At 43.2% G+C, this 18638-nt stretch overlaps 1 protein-coding gene across 1 annotated transcript in view; it reads right to left on the bottom strand.

The window, feature by feature from the left end:
* The window catches only part of RAB18 (RAB18, member RAS oncogene family), a 33493-nt gene extending 14864 nt beyond the window's left edge, over positions 1 to 18629 (bottom strand). Inside the window, exons 1-2 of the mRNA XM_074946137.1 lie at positions 18470 to 18629; positions 4966 to 5021 (exon numbers count right to left, since the gene is read on the bottom strand). Coding sequence (XP_074802238.1) covers positions 4966 to 5021; positions 18470 to 18537 — 124 coding nt within the window. The 5' untranslated portion in view covers positions 18538 to 18629. The remainder of the gene's footprint in view (positions 1 to 4965; positions 5022 to 18469) is intronic.
* Between the last annotated feature and the right edge of the window lie 9 nt (positions 18630 to 18638).

The following is an 18638-nucleotide window of genomic DNA, read 5'->3' as shown; positions in this document are numbered from 1 at the left end:
ACCACGATTTCAACAATTTCCATCCCACCATCAACCTCAGCCTGGACCAGTCCACACAAGAGATCCACTTCCTTACACTCCAGTGCTAATAAGCGATGGTCACATAAACATCACCCTATACCGGAAACCTACTGACCGCTATACTTACCTACATGCCTCCAGCTTTCATCCACACCACACCACACGATCCATTGTCTACAGCCAAGCTCTACAATACAACCGCATTTGCTCCAACTCCTCAGACAGAGGCAAAACACCTACAAGATCTCTATCAAACATTCTTACAACTACAATACCCACCTGCTGAAGTGAAGAAACAGATGGACAGAGCCAGAAGAGTACCCAGAAGTTACCTACTACAGGACAGGCCCAACAAAGAAAATAACAGAACGCCACTAGCCATCACCTTCAGCCCCCAACTAAAACCTCTCCAACGCATCAAGGATCTACAACCTATCCTGAAGGACGACCCATCACTCTCACAGATCTTGGGAGACAGGCCAGTCCTTGCCTACAGACAGCCCCCCAACCTGAAGCAAATACTCACCAGCAACCACACACCAGAACCACTAACCCAGGAACCTATCCTTGCAACAAAGCCCGTTGCCAACTGTGTCCACATATCTATTCAGGGGACACCATCACAGGGCCTAATCACATCAGCCACGCTATCAGAGGCTCGTTCACCTGCACATCTACCAATGTGATATATGCCATCATGTGCCACCAATGCCCCTCTGCCATGTACATTGGCCAAACCAGACAGTCTCTACGTAAAAGAATAAATGGACACAAATCAGACATCAGGAATTATAACATTCAAAAATTAGTTGGAGAACACTTCAATCTCTCTGGTCACTCGATTACAGCCCTAAAAGTGGCAATTCTTCAACAAAAAAACTTCAAGGACAGACTCCAACGAGAGACTCCTGAATTGGAATTAATTTGCAAACTGGACACCATTACATTAGGATTGAATAAAGACTGGGAGTGGATGTGTCATTACACAAAGTAAAAGTATTTCCCCATGTTTATTCCCTCCTGCCCCCCCCCCCCCCCCAATGTTCCTCAGACGTTCTTGTCAACTGCTGGAAATGGCCCACCTTGATTATCACTACAACAGGTGTTGTTTTTTTCCCTCTCCTGCTGGTAATAGCTCACCTTACCCCATCACTCTCGTTAGAGTGTGTATGGTAACACCTATTGTTTCATGTTCTCTGTGTATATAAAATCTCCCCACTGTATTTTCCACTGCATGCATCCGATGAAGTGAGCTGTAGCTCACAAAAGCTTATGCTCAAATAGATCTGTTAGTCTCTAAGGTGCCACAAGTACTCCTTTTCTTTTTGCGGATACAGACTAACACGGCTGTTACTCTGATAACAGTTTAGTCTCCCGAGGACTGAAATGCTTTAGTTTAACTGACTTTTTGCAGAATTTAATACTGAAGACTTCATTATTAAGTTTTGTAAAAGAAAGAGCTGGATGTTTGGGTGCCCAAGAATGTATGTGAAGCAGCTAAAACACACATTTGATAGCTGTGTCTGCTTAGGAAATCAGCAGTGAAATGGTGATATAGATCTCCATATTAACTATTTAGATTTTATTAGATTTTAGAGTCAACACTTCATTGAGATGAACAGTGAAGGCTCTCACAAATTTTTTTGAGTCTGTTTTTACATAGTATTTCTTTGGTTTATGCTAGGCACCTGTTGGGAAGGTTCTCTTGCAAAACAGTTTAGAACATCAGTGTTATTAAAGTCAAGCTTTGTTCCAGAGTAAAGGGTGGATACTGTGGCTCCTTATACAACTGTGGAGTTATAGTGTCCACGGGGCTAGCAGCAGAATGTAGTAGTAAAACTGTAACTAGTAATCTACATCAACTAATGATATAGTTAATGAAGTTAAACAATATGCTTCAAGTTCAACTTTGTTAACTTTAGGTTGATACAGAATCAATTTTTGATTCTTTTACTGAAAAGTTTTAATATTTGGGAGTTTATGCAATAGTTGACAACTATCAGCTTTATATGGATTTGGCCCCTTGAGAAGAGACATTTTCAAAACTCAGACAAGTTGACCTGCATCATGAGTTTTATCCTCAATGCATGTTCCATTAATGGCTTCCTTCAGGGCCTGCATTATTTAGGGAAAAAGCAGCAGGAGCTCAAATACCTCCTTTTTTCTTGCTAGGATGAGCTCAAGCAGTTCTTTAATTGATGTGGAAATATATTTATACTCACTACCCAAATGAAAGCAAGTGAGCTGACAAAGTACTGACATTTTTGTCATCACACTGATGATTGTCCATAATACTGTACTGCTGGTCAGACATGTCAAGTCAGATGGTAGGAAAACTTTTTAAAAAATTAAGTTTTCTTTGGGCTGGTCTATACTACAGGGGGGGAGGAGAGGAATTGATCTAAGTTACGCAATTTCAGCTACATGAATAATATAGCTGAAGTCAACGTACTTAGATCTACTTATCGCCGTGTCTTCACTGCAGTGTGTCGACGAGAGACACTCTCCCGTCAATTCCCCTTGCACTCTCATTGAGGTGGAGTACCGGAGTAGCCACCAGAGCGATTGGCAGTCGATTTATCGCATCTATACTAGACACAATAAATTGACCCCCGCTGGATCGATTGCTGCCTGTCGATCCGGCCGGTAGCCCTGAGTAAAAAGAAACTCAAGAGCTGGTCCTAGCTCAAAAGAGTAATCTGTGTCTTCCCATATTTGAGTGGCATCTAGCATGAGGGCCCCAGCTCTTATCAGGGTCTCTGTATGCTAATCTAACATTAATATTCCACTGTAACAGACTTTAAGATTGAAAGGCATTCAGAAGTTAGGAAGTGACAGGTAAGGTTATCCACAGAACCTTAATTCTGCCTCCTTATGCATATATTTTTGCTACAATCTATATGTAATTGGCTTGCAACCTTAACCTAACAATACAGTTTGTGCTAGAGATGGCAGCTAGTGCCAGGGGTTATCACTGAAAAGAAAGGTACGGCTTTTTCTCACTCCACAAGCCATTAACAGAAGGTAGATTCAAGGGAGGGTATCAAGCAATGCCTTGTCAACAAGTCTCAATTACCCAAATTAGTAGTTGGGACACCCAAAAGAAATGAAGTGTTAGTATTTCTGCAATAGGAGTTGGAATTAAAACATGGCTATCCCTAAACAATAATTCAGTTAAATAGTTTCCTACCCACCCCGCCAATATTTAATTTAGCTAGTCAAATACATTAGACAACTAAACAGTTATTTTTGGCTTTACATTAGTGTTTCTCTCTCAGTAGCCACCTTGACTGATCAAGAGTTTAAGGAAAATTACTTGCTGTCTTCAAGGTCTTTAGTTAGAACCTCCATTGCAGTAAGTCTAATGTTAGAATTCTAATACCTTGTACAGGAAACAGAGTAGCAGCCATGTTAGTCTGTATCAGCAAAAAGAACAGGAGTACTTGTGGCACCTTAGACACTAACGAATTTATTTGAGCATAAGCTTTCGTGGGCTACAGCCCACTTCATCGGATGCTGATAATAGCCTCTCTTAAACAGCCTCTTACAGTTGGTATGGGTGCTTCCACCTTTTCATGTTCTCTGTATGAAAATATCTTCTTACTATATGTTCCATTCTATGCATCCGATGAAGTGGGCTGTAGCTCACAAAAGCTTATGCTCAAATAAATGTTAGTCTCTAAGGTGCCACAAGTACTCCTGTTCTTTGTGCTGGAAAGTTACCTTAATGTACTCCCAGTTCATCAGTTATTTGTTTAGCTTGGATTATGGGTCATGAGATATATCACATAATAGCAGGATGGGTTGTAGGCATTTTACTGCCTTTTGCAAACTTCAATATCCACACCAGCATCCCTCCCATTCTGGGGTCTGCCTCTCCCTCCTAAATACTATTCAATTAATGCTGGGCCCTTACTGCTGCCCACATCATCCACACCCTCCCAGAACACAGTTTTTTTAGCAGCTCTGGGCACTCCCCTCTCCTCTTGGGCCATCAGCCTAGGAGCTAATAGTTGTTTTGGGGTAGGTAAGGAAGGAGCCACTTCCTACTATTCAGACATCTGTTCCTTGAAGGGGGAGGAGTGGGAGAGAGGAGTTCAGTGCCCAGTATAACTTAGAGCTTCTCTGGAGCAGGAGAAACTACCTGCCTTGGATCTAGAGTGCTTGAATCTTTCTCCAAAATATTCAGGTCCCTAGGTGGCCATCTATGCAACCTACTCTAACAGGAATCCTGTGCAGTACTTTTATGAGTATTAAACTAAGTTCCAATCTCTTATTACTTTTGAGAGATTTTACCGATTTCTCACAGAGGTTAGCAACAATCTTTTGCACACGGATCTAATAAATTCACTAACACCATGCATGTGGTTATAGTGCCTACAGATGCAGGCCTCCTTCAGTGACAGTCCATGTCTATAGCTTCCATCTTCAAGAATACAGATTACACAGGATAACATTGTCTCAATTCTGAACTAATTTTGTGCAAAGTATTACAGCACTCAACTTCTGTAATGTTTAACTCCATACGCTATGCGTATGTCTACGCCTAAAAGGCTTCAGCAGCACGTCTGCGCCACAGTAATGCTTCAATGTAGACACTACCTATGCAGACAGGAAGCATTCTCCCATTGGCGTAGGTAATCCACCTCCCCAACAGACAGTAGGTAGGTCTTCCGTCAACCTAGCATTGTCTACAGTGGGGGCTAGGTCAGCTAAACTACGCCACTTGGGGGTGTGGATTTTTTTACACCCTCAAGCAATGTAGTTAAACCGACTTCATTTCTAGTGTAGACCAGGCTAATGACTGAGTAAGATCATCCCCTCCCCCTTTACTGAAGGGCAGATGAGGCTGAACCTCATTACCAGTTATGCAAGCACAGCAAGTCATGGTCTTCTACCTAAGTTAGTTTGAATTTTTATGAAGTAGTGTTAGCACCCACTTACCAATTGTTGCTGCAAGTTCTGGGTCAAATGTATCATCTGTGAACCGCAATAAAAGGCTGATGGAGGGAGAAAAAAAAGATACTATTAGAACACTAAGTATTTTGTTGTTGCAGCATAACTGTAGCTTGCCAGATGCATGCATTATTGTATACTACAAATCGGAAAGCAACATTACATTAATATAAAACAAGGTAGACCTGACTGTCATCTTCAAGACAGTACAAATAAAAGTAATGCATGTCAGCTTGCTGTATAACTACCATTAACTATGTTTTGAGAAAAGTAGTAGTTATTTTTACTTTTCAATTCCAATACCGAGTAAGCCTCTTTGAAGCTAGGCCTCAATCTCTGTCCCTGACTAGGGTTGTCCAAAACAATGTCACATCCTTTACTGTTCAGAATATTTTATTTCTATTTCAAGTCTCCTAAAACTCGTTGGGAGTTAAAACTACTTCAAAAAAAAAAAAAAAAAAGCACAACATTTTTCCAAGTTTGAAAGAAGGTTCCAGAGTGCAAGTTAACTTACCACAGTAGGAAGAATCTAAAGAACAACACATGTGCAAAACTTCTTAGCCACAGAACTTTAGTGGTAAGTATTACGAAAAAACCCCAAAATTATTTCTATTCCTCATGTACAGGTTCCAAAATACTTTGAAAAATACAAATGCAACCTCACACAAATTAAAGTTCTGATGAAACTGTGAGCACTAAAGTTAAATTTTACATTGAACAGGTGTGGATGGCACATCAAATTCTATAAAATTCAGTAACTGGGCCAGCTAAAATCTATTATCCAAGAGCAGCTTGTCCTATAAGAAGAGGGGAAGAGTCAATGAAGACACCCAGATTTCACAGCCCCTGGAGGAATACGTGATGACTTGCAGAAGATTGCAAGGGAGAATAAAAGACAAGAGAACTTGGAGTCAGTGTGATTCTCTGGCCTTCTTCCTGTTTCTTCTATCACCAGGAAAAGGCAGGTCTATGTGATTGGTGACTTCCTACTAAGAACAGACAGGCCTGTCACCAGAGCTGATCCAGAAAACAGAAGGGTGTGATGTCTGCCAGAAGCTAAGACTTGGGATGTGGACCTGAGGCTGAAGATCCTAATGGGAGCAGGAAAGAATCACTGATTGTCCTTCATGTGGGAACAAATGATACAGTAAGATTCTCGCTGGAATGTAATCAGGGAGGCTATGTGAGGCTGGGAAAGACGCTTAAGGAAATGGAGGCTTAAATGATCTTCAGTGGGATTCTACCTGCCCCTAGAGTGGGAGAATGAAGGGGAGATAAGATGAGGATGATCAACAGTTGGTTCAGGCAGTGGTGTTATAAAGGACGACTTTGGGATGTTTGACCACTGGAAGGCATTCGTGGACAGAGGACTGTTCTCCTGGGATGGACTCCACCTGCGCAGGGAAGGAAATAAACTTCTGGGATGGGTGCTGGCACAACTGATTAAGAGTTTAAAATAGGAACTCGGAGGAGACAGTTGGGAGATGCTCATGTAATCTTCATGCCTGATTTGAACTTTGAGGAGGAAAATCAAGTAAGGAAGGATACAGGAATGGAGAAAGGAACAGCAGCGGCTGGAGAATGGACATTAAGAGGAAAGACAGTGCTGATACCAATGAAGCTAACAGTTAGGTAGAGGATAGTAAAAGTAGAATGATTATGCATTTGGCTGAGGAATCTGGGTGAAGCCAAGTAGAACTAACTAAGAAGTTTGTACACCATTGCAAGGAACCTGGGTAACAAAATGGAAGAACTAGAATGACAGGGGCAGGAAGTGAAACCAGATATTATAGGGATAACAGAAACATGGTGGAATAGTAGTCATGACTGGAGTATAGGTATTTAAGGGTACATGTTGTTCAGGAAAGACCGAAATAAAGGTAAAGGTGGTAGAATAGCACTGTATGCTAATGATGAGGTAGACTGTAAAGAAATTAGAAGTGATGGAATGACTAAGACAGAATCTGTTTTGGTCAAAATCACTTCGGGGAAGAAAGCTACTAGAGGTTTCCCTGGGATAGTACTAGGGGTATGCTACAGAACTCCAGGATCCAATTTGGATATAGATAGAGATCTCTTTAATGTTTTTAGTGAAATAAATACTACTAGGAATTGCGTGATTATGGGAGATGTTAACTTCCCAGATATAGACTGGAGGACAATTGCTACTAATTATAGTAGGGCCCAGATTTTCCTGCATATGTTAACTGACACATCTATTCACCAAACAGTTGCTGAATGAACAAGAGGTGATGCCATTTTAGATTTGGTGTTGGTAAATAGTGAGGACCTCATAGAAGAGTGGGTTGTAGCGGACAACCTTGGTTCAAGTGATCATGAGCTAACCCAGTATAAACTAAATGGAAGGGTAAACAAAAACAGATCTGCAACTAGAGCCCTTGATTTCAAAAGGGCAAACTTTAAATAAAATTGAAGGAATTAGTTAGGGAAGTGGACTGGACTGAAGAACTCAAGGATCTGAACGTGGAGGAGGCTTGGAATTACCTTAAGTCAAAGCTGAAGAAACTATCTGAAGCCTGCATCCCAAGCAAGGGGAAAAATTTTGTAGGGAAGAGTTGCAGACCAAGCATCTCAAACAGGTAATTAAGAGAAAGCCTACAAGGAACGGAAGATGGGATGGATGAGCAAGGAAAACTACCTCTTGGAGGTCAGGAAGTGTAGGTATAAAATGAGAACGGTCAAAAGCCAAGCAAAGTTGGACCTTGCAAAGGAAATTAAAACCAATAGTAAAAAGGTTCTATAACCCTGTAAGTAGGATGAAAAAAGGAAAGTAGTGGGACTGCTAAGCATAGAGTATGGGGTGGAGATTAAAGATAATCTAGACATGTCCTCACACCTAAATGAATACTTTGCCTCAGTTTTTAATATGACTAATGAATAGCTTAGGGGCAACGGCAGGGTGGCTAATAGGAATGAGTATATGGAAGTAGAAATGACCTCATCCGAGGGGGAAGTCAAACTCAAATAGTTTAATGGGACTAAATCTGGGGACCCAGATAATCTCCATCCAAGAATATTGAAGGAACTGGCACATGAAATTGCAAGCCCAATAGCAAGGATTTTTAATGCATCTGTAAACCTGGGGGTTATATCCTATGACTGGAAAATTGCTAATACAGTTCCTATTTATAAGAAAGGGTAAAAAAAAAAAGAGATCTGGAAAACTACAGGGCTGTTAGTTTGACTTGAACTGTATGCAAGGCAGGGTGGATTTGATTTAAATAACTAGTCAGGAAGACTCGATTTAATCATGGATTTCTATATAAAAGTGCATTCTTGTTGGTTGTTATAACCTTAATACATATTCTTCACAACTCAGAGATAGACGTAGGTTTCATTTTTAGAAGGTACACACGATACATTTTTAGAGTGATTTATTTTGAAAATTTTCTGATATAACTGTAAAACTAATCTGAAATGAATGATTGTTTGGTTATTTCATTGGGAGGTGAACTATCTCCAATTCAACAGGTTAATAATTATTTGGAGGATTTTCTTGCCATGCTGTATTAGATCACCACCAGACAGACATTTAAATTGTTTTATTTAACTAAAAACAAACAACATTATGTATTCTGGATTTTTTTCTTCAACTGCAAACATATCATATTTTAACAAAACAAACAAGAAGTTATTTTAACATTCAAGTTTTTTTTTAAATCAGGTTTGTTTTTGTTAAAAAAAACCTAAAATAGTTAATGAAAAACAAAAATTAAATTGACTGTCAGCCAGGTCAACATGAGAAACTTAAAATATTGGCTTCTGCAGTTAACTCAGTCGTCTTCACCTTCATTTTCCTGTTTGCTCATAATCTGGAAAAGAAAAACATTCTTTCCTGCTTTTCCAGGTCCCAAACAATTTCTCAATTTGGAATGAATTAGTCCAAAGGAAGAAAATATTCTTTCTACACCGGCAGAAGCAGCTACTACTGTTAAAAGTGAGATCATCACTTCAGTCTCTAAATCCAAGTTCTTAAGTGACTTCTACCAGTTCACTGGTGTGACTTTCTTTAAATGATCATCAGCAAATATATATTTCTTGAATGGTTCTTATTCCCAAACTGGGTCTCTTTTACGGCCTGCTGCCATTATAGATTTTCCCTTCTCGTGAGAGAATGGTATGGTAGATCTCAAATCAACGAAGGCTACACTCAGACCTCTAGATTTCTGGAATATGCTGCTCAAACAGTTTCACTTTTGTTTCTACTGCCTGTCTGCCCCTTCTCACATTTATCTCCAGACTTCTTCTCCTGGTCCAGATCTATTCTACCCTCAATCTTCTATTCATTGAACTTTTTGAACCTTTGTACTTTTAGAGAGAGGTAAAGGATTGACACTGTGTACACAAATTTGCAGAGGTCTATTATTTATTTAAAACATTTTTGCTGTTAACAAGCATGTTTTCTCTGGAGATCACAAATCCACAGTTTGAGAACTGCAAAACTAAGCATCTCTGATGGTATCTTCTACACTGAGCCCCACTGGGTACATAGAAAGATTAACCTAAATAATCTATACAGAAGCCCCTGGAACCCCATAAGATTGGGTCCCTAATCCATGAACTATTGGAACTCATTTATAAAACTTTTCTTAAACATTACATGAATATATTGTCTCATCCTATAGAATTTATAATCCCTATTCCATGATGAGATATCTTTGAGCTATAATGTAGTTTTAATTAAGATATCTTTAGATCGGATTTTTTTGATAAGTTTTTCCTGAAAAAGCATTTTATTTAAACAAAAAAATAATTGATTTTTATCCACCGATGCAAGGCCTTGGAACAAATTTTGAAAGAGAAAGCAGCTAAGGACATAGAGGTAAACAGTAATTGGGATAAAATACAACATGGTTTTACAAAAGGTAGAGCGTCCAAACCAACCTGATTTCCTTCTTTGTCTAAAAACTCGGTTAACATCTCAAAGGAAATGCATTAGATCTAATCTACTTGGTTCCAGTAAGATACTTGATAAACTGGAGAAGATGGGATTAATATGAGAATTGAAAGGTGGATAAGGAACTGGTTAAAAGGGAGACTACAACGGGTCATAATGAAAGGTGAACTGTCAGGCTGGAGGGAGGTTACTAGTGGAGTTCCTCAGGGATCAGTCTTGGGACCTACCTTATTTAACGTTTTTACTAATAAACTTGAAACAAAAAGTGGGAGTGTGCGAACAAAATTTGTGGATTACACAAAATTGGGAGGTATTGCCAATATGGAGGAGGACCAGAATATCATACAAGAAGATCTGGATGACCTTGAAACTGGACTAATAGAAATGGGATGAAATTTAATAGTTCAAAGTCATGCACTTAGTGAACAAAAATAATGTTTGCTATAAGTTAGGGACGTATCCATTGGAAGTGACAGAGGAGGAGAAAGACCTGGGGGTACTGGTTGATTACAGGATGACTATGAGCGGCCAATGTGATGTGGCAGTGAAAAAGGTTAATGCAGTCCTACGATGCATCAGACAAGGTATTTCCGTAGACAGGGAAGCGTTAGTATCATTATACAATGCACTGGGGAGATTTCATCTGGAATACTGTATGCAATTCTGGTCTCCCATGTTTAAGGCCTGGTCTACACTACAAGTTTATGTCAGACTTATCAGCATTAAATTAACCCTGCACCCGTCCACACAACAAAGCCATTTTTTCAACATAAAGGGCTCTTAAAACCAATTTCTGTACTCCTCCTCAACGAGGGGATTAGTGCTGAAATCAACATCGCCGTTTCGAGTTAGGGTTAGTGTGGATGCAATTCGAAGATATTGGCCTCCGGGAGCTATCCCACAGTGCACCAGTGTGACCGCTCTGGAGAGCGCTCTGAACTCTGATGCACTGGCCAGGTGTACAGGAAAAGCCCCGGGAACTTTTGAATCTCATTTCCTATTTGGCCAGGCAAGCTCATCAGCACAGGTGACCATGCAGTCCCAGAATCGAAAAAGAGCTCCAGCATGGACCGAGTGGGAGGTACTGGATCTGATCACTGTATGGGGAGAGGAATCCGTGCTATCAGAACTACGTTCCAAAAGACAAAATGCCAAACATTTCAAAAAAATCTCAGAGGCCATGAGGGACAAAGGCTACATCAGGGACGCAACACAGTGCCGCGTGAAACTTAAGGAGCTCAGACAAGCGTACCAGAAAACCAAAGAATCAAACTGATGCTCTGGGATGGAGCCGCAAACATGCCACTTCTACGCTGAGCTGTATGCAATTCTTGGGGGGGGGCCGCCACCATTACCCCACCCCTGTCCGTGGACTCCAATGATGGGGTACTCTCCACCATGGCTGAGGATTTTGCAGATGGGTAAGATGAGGAGGACGACGATGAGGACGAGCTTGGGGAGAGCACACAGCACACCATTCTCCCTGACAGCCAGGATCTTTTTATCACCTTGACTGAAATACCCTCCCAACCCAATGAAGCCAGAGAGGGGACCTCTGGTGAGTGTACCTTTTAAAATATAATACATTAAAAAACGCTTGCTTTTATAACATGATTAAGTAGCCCTGAGGACTTGGGACGCATTCGTGGCCAGTACTGCTACTGGAAAAGTCTGTTAATGTGTCTGGGGATGGGCAGAAATCCTCCAGGGACATCTCCATGAAGCTCTCCCGGAGGTACTCTAAAACCCTTTGCAGAAGGTTTTTGGGAGAGCAGCCTTATTCCGTCCTCCATGGTAGGACACTTTACCACATCATGCTAGTAGCAAGTAATCTGGTATCACTGCATGACAAAACCTGGCAGCGTATGGTCCTGGTGTTTCCTGGCATTCAAGCAACATCTGTTCTTTATCTCTGTGTTATCCTCAGGAGAGTGATATCGTTCATGGTCACCTGGTTGAAATAGGGGAAATTTAATTAAGAGGACATTCAGAGGTGCCTGTTCCTACTGGGCTGTTTGCCTTTGGCTAAAAAGAAATCCTCCCTGCAGTTAGCCACGCGCCGGGGTGAGGGTGGGCGGCCGGCAGGCGCTTTGGCCCTGAGCTGTTCACGTTTGGCTAGCAGGGATCTTCCCTGATGCCAGCCAGGTGGTGGGGGGAGGGAAAAAGCAATCATCCCAGAGAATTGGATGGGGGGGGGGGAGAGGGGGTTAGTTTGGTTTTTGCTGCTGCACGTTAACAGGAAAACTGCAGCACTAAATGGCCAATTCAATGGGCTTTGCTTGGTATGGGAAAGGAGGGGACTGCTGTTATGAAGACTGCAGAAGCCAAAAGACCATAGCTTACCATGGCCGCCTGCAAGCCGAATTCTGCTGCCCGGCCCTGCGTGTGTGATCTCTAACACTAAAGCCGCAGGCACTCAATATAAGATGCAAAATGCGACCTTGTACCAAAATCACATGTGCTATGTAATGTGAATAGTATTGTTCACCGTGAAAGAGTATAGCCATTGTTCTGTAAAATGTATCTTTTTAAATACTTCACTCCCTTTTTTCCTCCAGCAGCTGCAAATGTTTCAAGCCTCCCTCCTCCGTCCCAAAGGCTCTCTCAGATAAGGCGGCGAAAAAAACCACACACACGATGACATGTTCTCTGAGCTCATGCAGTCGTCCGGCACTGACAGAGCTGTGTGGAGTGACACAATAGCAGAGTACAGGACAGTGGCCAATGAACGTGAGGAGAGGTGGCGGCAGGAAGATCAGAGGAGGCATGAGGCAACGCTGGGGCTACTGCAGGATCAAACAGACATGCTCTGGCGTCTCGTGGAGGTTCATGAACGGCAGCAGGATCACAAACTGCCACTGCAGCCCCTGCTTAACTGCCCTCCGTCCTCCCCAAGTTCCATAGCCTCATCACCCAGACGCCCAAGAACACGGGGTGGGAGGCTCCAGGCACCCAACCACTCCACCCCAGTGGACAGCCCAAGCAACAGAAGGCTGGCATTCAACAAGTTTTAAAGTGGCCTTTTCCTTCCCTCCTCCCACACCCCACCTGGGTTACCTTGTGAGTTATCTCCCTATTTTTACAATTAATAAAGAATACATTTTTTTAAACGATAGTGACTTTATTTCCTTTGCAAGCAAGCTGTGATCGAAGGGGGGAGGGCAGGTGGCTTACAGGGAATTTAGAGGCAACCAAGGGGGCGGGAATTCATCAAGGAGAAACAAACAGAAGTGTCACACAGTACCCTGGCCAGCCATGAAACTGGTTTTCAAAGCTTCTCTGATGTGCAACGCTTCCTGCTGTGCTCTTCTAACCGCCCTGGTGTCCGGCTGCGCATATTCAGCTGCCAGGCAATTTCCATCAACCTCCCACCCCGCCATAAACATCTCCCCCTTACTCTCACAGAGATTGTTATTGCTGCTTGCTGTGTGTTCCACAATGGGAATACTGGTTTCGCTGAGGTCTGAGTGAGTCAGTAAACTGCGCCAGCAACCCTTTAAACGTCCAAATGCACACTCTACCACCATTCTGCACTTGCTCAGCCTATAGTTGAACAGCTCCTTACTACTGTCTAGGGTACCTGCGTACGGCTTCATGAGCCATGGCATTAAGGGATGGGCTGGGTCACCAAGGATAACTATAGGCATTTCAACATCCCCAACAGTTATTTTCTGGTCTGGGAAGTAAATCCCTTCCTGCAGCTGCTTAAACAGACCAGAGTTCTTGAAGATGCGAGCGTTATGAACCTTTCCCGGCCATCCCACGTTGATGTTGGTGAAACGTCCCTTGTGATCCACCAGTGCTTGCAGCACCATTGAAAAGTACCCCTGGCAGTTTATGTACTGGCTGCTCCGGTGGTCTGGTCCCAAGATAGGGATATGCGTTCCGTCTATAGCCCCACCACAGTTAGGGAATCCCTTTGCAGCAAAGCCATTTAGTATGACCTGCACGTTTCCCAGAGTCACTACCTTTGATAGCAGCAGCAGCTCAATGATTGCATTGGCTACTTGCATCACAGCAACCCCCACAGTAGATTTGCCCACTCCAAAATTGATTACCGACTGACCGGTAGCTGTCTGGCGTTGCAAGCTTCCACAGGTCTATTGCCACTTGCTTGTGAACTGTGAGGGCGGCTCTCATCTTGCTATTCTTGTGCTTCAGGGCAGGGGAAAGCAAGTCACAAAGTTCTATGAAAGTGCCCTTACGCATGCGAAAGTTTCGCAGCCACTGCGAACCACCCCAGACCTGCAACACTATGCAGTCCCACCACTCTGTGCTTGTTTCCCGGGCCCAGAATCGGCGTTCCACGGCATGAGCCTGCCCCATTAACACCATGATCTTCAAATTGCGGGGGAACGCGGTTTTAGAGAAAAGCGTGTTCATGTCCTCATCACCACACTGCCGTCGCCTCCTTGCCTGGTTTTTCAGGTGCTGGTTCTGCATACACTGCATGATAACGCGTGAGGTGTTTACAATGGTCATAACTGCTGCGGTGAGCTGAACGGGCTCCATGCTTGCTGTGCTATGGCGTCTGCTCCTGCTTGGGCAATCCAGGGAAAAGGGCGCAAAACGATTGTTTGCCGTTGCTCTGATGGAGGGAGGGGCGACTGACAACATGGCTTACAGGGTTGGCTTATAGGGAATTAAAATCAACAAAGGGGGTGGTTTTGCGAGAAACAGAATGGCCCCCTCAAGGATAGAACTCAAAACCTCAAGGACAGAGGATAGATAAAACTGGGTTTAGCAGGCCATGTGTTTCATGGAGGGAGGTAGGAGAAAATGAATACAAAACAAACCTGGTCTATTTCTTGTTTTAATCCACTTCATCTATCTTTATACATCTTGCTGGCAGCAGACTGTGCAGTATGACCGCTAGCCATAGTCATCTCCTGGGTGCTCGGCAAAAGACGGTGCAGTATGACTGCTGGCCATCGTCTTCTCCTGGCTGCTGATAAAAAGACAGCACACTGCCAGTAGGACTGAATCTCCATGAGACAAAACTTAAAAGGGAAATGGCCTGGCTGAGTCACTCCCATGTTTTCCCAGGCGCCCCCGACCGCATCGAGGTCGGTTAAAAGAGCACCCTGGACTATGTCGATGACGGCTACCAGTCATACTGCACTGTCTGCTGCCAAAAGGCAATAAGCTGCTGCCGTGTAGCAATGCAGTACCGCATCTGCCAGCACCCAGGAGACATCCGGTGACAGTTAACTGAGTGGGCTCCATGCTTGCTGTGGTATGGCATCTGCACGGGTAACCCAAGAAAAAAGGCGCAAAACAATTGTCTGCAGTTGCTTTCACGGAGGGAGGGAGGAAGGAAAGGGGGACCTGAAGATACATACCCAGAACCACCCGCGACAATGTTTTAGCCCCGTCAGGCATTGGGATTTCTACCCAGAATTCAAATGGGCAGCAGAGACTGTGGGATAGCTACCTACAGTGCAACGCTCTGGAAGCTGACGGCTGCCTCGGTTGGACGCGCTCCGCCGACTACATGCACTTAGAGCATTTGTGTGGACACACACACAATCGACTGTATAAAAATGCTTTCTACAAAACTGACTTCTATAAATTCAACCTAATTTCGTAGTGTAGACAAGGCCTAAGAAAGATTAATTCAAAGTGGAACAGGTGAAGAGAAGGGCTACTAGGATGATCGATGAGAGGAGACTCAAAGAGCTTGGCTTGTTTAGCTTAACCAAAAGAAAGCTATAGGGAGATATGATTGTTCTCTATAAATACATCAGAGGGATAAACACCAGGGAGGAAGAGGGGTTATTTAAGTTAAGTGCCAACATGCACACAAAAACAAATGGATATAAACTGGCTATCAACAAGTTTAGGCTTAAAATTAGACAAAGGTTTCTAACTATCAGAGGAGTGATGGTTCTGGAACAGCTTTCCAAGGGAAATGGTGGGGGCAAAAAACCTAATTGGCTTCAAGACTGAGCTTGATAAGTTTACAGAGGGGCTAGTATGATAAGACTGCTTACACTGGCAAGTAGCCAATCTGTTACTGCTAGCAGCAAATATCTCCATTGGTTGGTCATGGAACACTACATGGGGAGGGCTCTAAGTTACTACAGAGAATTCTTTCCCAGGTGTCTGGCTGGTGGGTCTTGCCTACATGCTCAGGGTCTAACGAATTCCCGTATTTGGGGTTGGAAGGGAATTTTCCCCTGGGTCAGACTGACAGAGACCCTGGGATTTTTTTGCCTTCCTCTGCAACATGGGGCATGGGTCACTTTCAGACTTAAACTAGTGTAAATGGTGGATTCTCTGTAACTTGAAGGCTTTAAATCATGATTTGAGGACTTCAATAATTCAGCCAGAGGTTGTGTTTCTGTTACAGGGTGAGGTTCTGTGGCCTGTAATATGCAGGTGGTCAGATCAGACGATCAGGATAGTGCCTTCTGGCCTTAAAGTCTATGTACAAGGATTCTCATTTTGGCATACTAACCATAATACTACACTGAAAAAGTTCCTTTTAAGATACTGATCAGTGATTTTACATGTTTGTGACAAGAGTTTATAACCATGTGGCAGACAGCCGATAACTACGATGGACATCCTGTATTGAATTTCACTGTCTAGTGCAGCAAAATATAGGGCATCTGAAGTGTGATACTGTCACATATAGAAGCCAAGTTTATTTTACAGAGAGTTTGAACTTAAAGTATTGGTATGGCCAGAAATATGACTACAGTACTTCCTCAACTTTATCTGTTGTGTGTGTGTGTATTGCAAGTCCTAACTGCTTCTTTTACCTACAAAAAAAAAAAAAAAAGAGCTTAATTAAGGAATGGTTAAATTGTCTGAGCACAAGAAGTGTTTTTAGTGTAAAAAAAATAACACTACTTGACACAAAGTTGCAGTTTACCTTCCAAATAAATAAAGAGAACTTTAAATGCTAAGTGGCTTTAATGCTATTCTTGGATATAAAATAGTAAAATCCTTATGACATAGAAATAAGAGATTTTAAATGTCTGTTTTAAGATATTAAATACATATAATAGGTAACCAAGACATGGGAGTTATTTATCTAAGTGTAAACTTTCACAAAGTCACATGAACAAGACATTACCTAATCTAAAAGAAATTTGCTCAAGTCATGTCTGTCATCACAGGATTATTGCAAAACTTTACAGATCCTTTACATTGAGTATTAGAAAGAAGCAGTGACTAGCTGTCACCTTGTTGAAACTATTAGAAGGCAAGAATTTTCCTTTTTATCTGATGCAAGATAGCAGAATTAAGTTATTGTTTTTAAAAGCATTTATTTCTAAATGTAATAATAGTTAGGCTTGGAATGATTAGATTTGTTATTAGTAAATGTCAATAAACGGTAATTTAAAACAAACAGAAACCAAAAAATATTTCAATTGATAATAGCAGAAATTTACAGATAGGCAAAAGAAGAAAAAATGATGCTTCAATATCCTTAAATCAAAAGCAGTTCTGATTTTGTACATTTTGACTTGTAATGTTCACAATAAGTGAATATTCTAAAGCTTGAACATTGTATCTCTCAAGGTCAACTGTCATTAAGTAATTACTGTGACACCTGCAACTGTCCAACCCCACATAATTTCCCACAACTGTGAAAATAAATTAAAATCAATAAAAACACTATTATCCACCAAAATGATAAAAAATAAAAATCAAATTCTGCCAAGCCTAACTATGATAACCTCACCTGTACAGCACATACATCTTTTCGACACAGTGTGGTCAGGACCCTCTTTTCAGATCTCATTTGAAAGACGCATGCATAGTAAAATGGAGGGGAAATCAACAGATCTGTTGAGTAGGACAGTTTTGATATTTTTATTTAATCCCTGTTTTAACTAGGTCAGGGGACTGTTCAAAGAACCCCTACTCACTCACTGCCAGAAGGTTCATGCTAGTATGATCATCGGGTACTGGGAAGCACTGGTTCAGAAGAAATTTAACAAGTTGCACCTAAAGCACCGTGGGTGGGGAAGTGAAGAGGGAGCTTGCCTCTGAACAGAAACTGAGGAGACAGATAGGTAAGAGGGTCCCTCAAGGATAAGCAGGAGGGAGGATAGCCTGACTATGAGGAGGAACAAGGAGGAAGGTCCCAGACAAGGCATAGGAGGCACCTAAATGAGGAGGGGCAGAGGGTAGAGTCCCAAACCTGAGGCAGGCTGTGACCAGGGCCAGGACGTGACCAGGACCGGGGGGGAGGGGCCGTACCTGGGGGGCGGGGGGGGGGCGCCGCTGGCTGTCGCCAGGGCCGGAGGGGAGGGGCCCGGATCCTCCCGTTGAATGTAAACAAGGGAGGGGCCCGGACCTGAAGGGGAGACGGTCCGGACCTGGGGGCGGGGGGGGGCCGCTAGCTGTCACCAGGGCCGGAGGGGAGGGGCCCGGACCTTAGGGCCCCCCCGCGCAGGCTGTCAACAGGCCGCGGGGGGGGGGGGGGGTCGAGACGGAACCCGAGACCGGCAGCCCCGCACCCGGAGGCCTCGCCGGGCCCCTCGGGAGGGGGTGGCCAGCACGGCACCGGGCCCAGTCGTGACAAGCCGGCTCGGGAGACTGGCGCCGCCGCCTCACCTGGACTTGCCGACGCCGCTCTCGCCGATGATGAGGATCTTCAGCGTGGTCAGTATGTCCTCGTCCATCCCGAGCGAGCCCGGCCGACCCCAACTCTCGTCTCCTTGCGCAGCCTAGTTTACTCCGCTCGAGATTGCGCATGCGCCCTCAACCCTTTTTGTTTTCTGTT

Source organism: Natator depressus, chromosome 2 (genome assembly GCF_965152275.1).
Source record: "Natator depressus isolate rNatDep1 chromosome 2, rNatDep2.hap1, whole genome shotgun sequence".
Classification (NCBI taxonomy): domain Eukaryota; kingdom Metazoa; phylum Chordata; order Testudines; family Cheloniidae; genus Natator; species Natator depressus.
The sequence above is the reverse complement of the archived record's forward strand: the minus strand, read 5'-3'. Positions and strand labels throughout refer to the sequence as shown.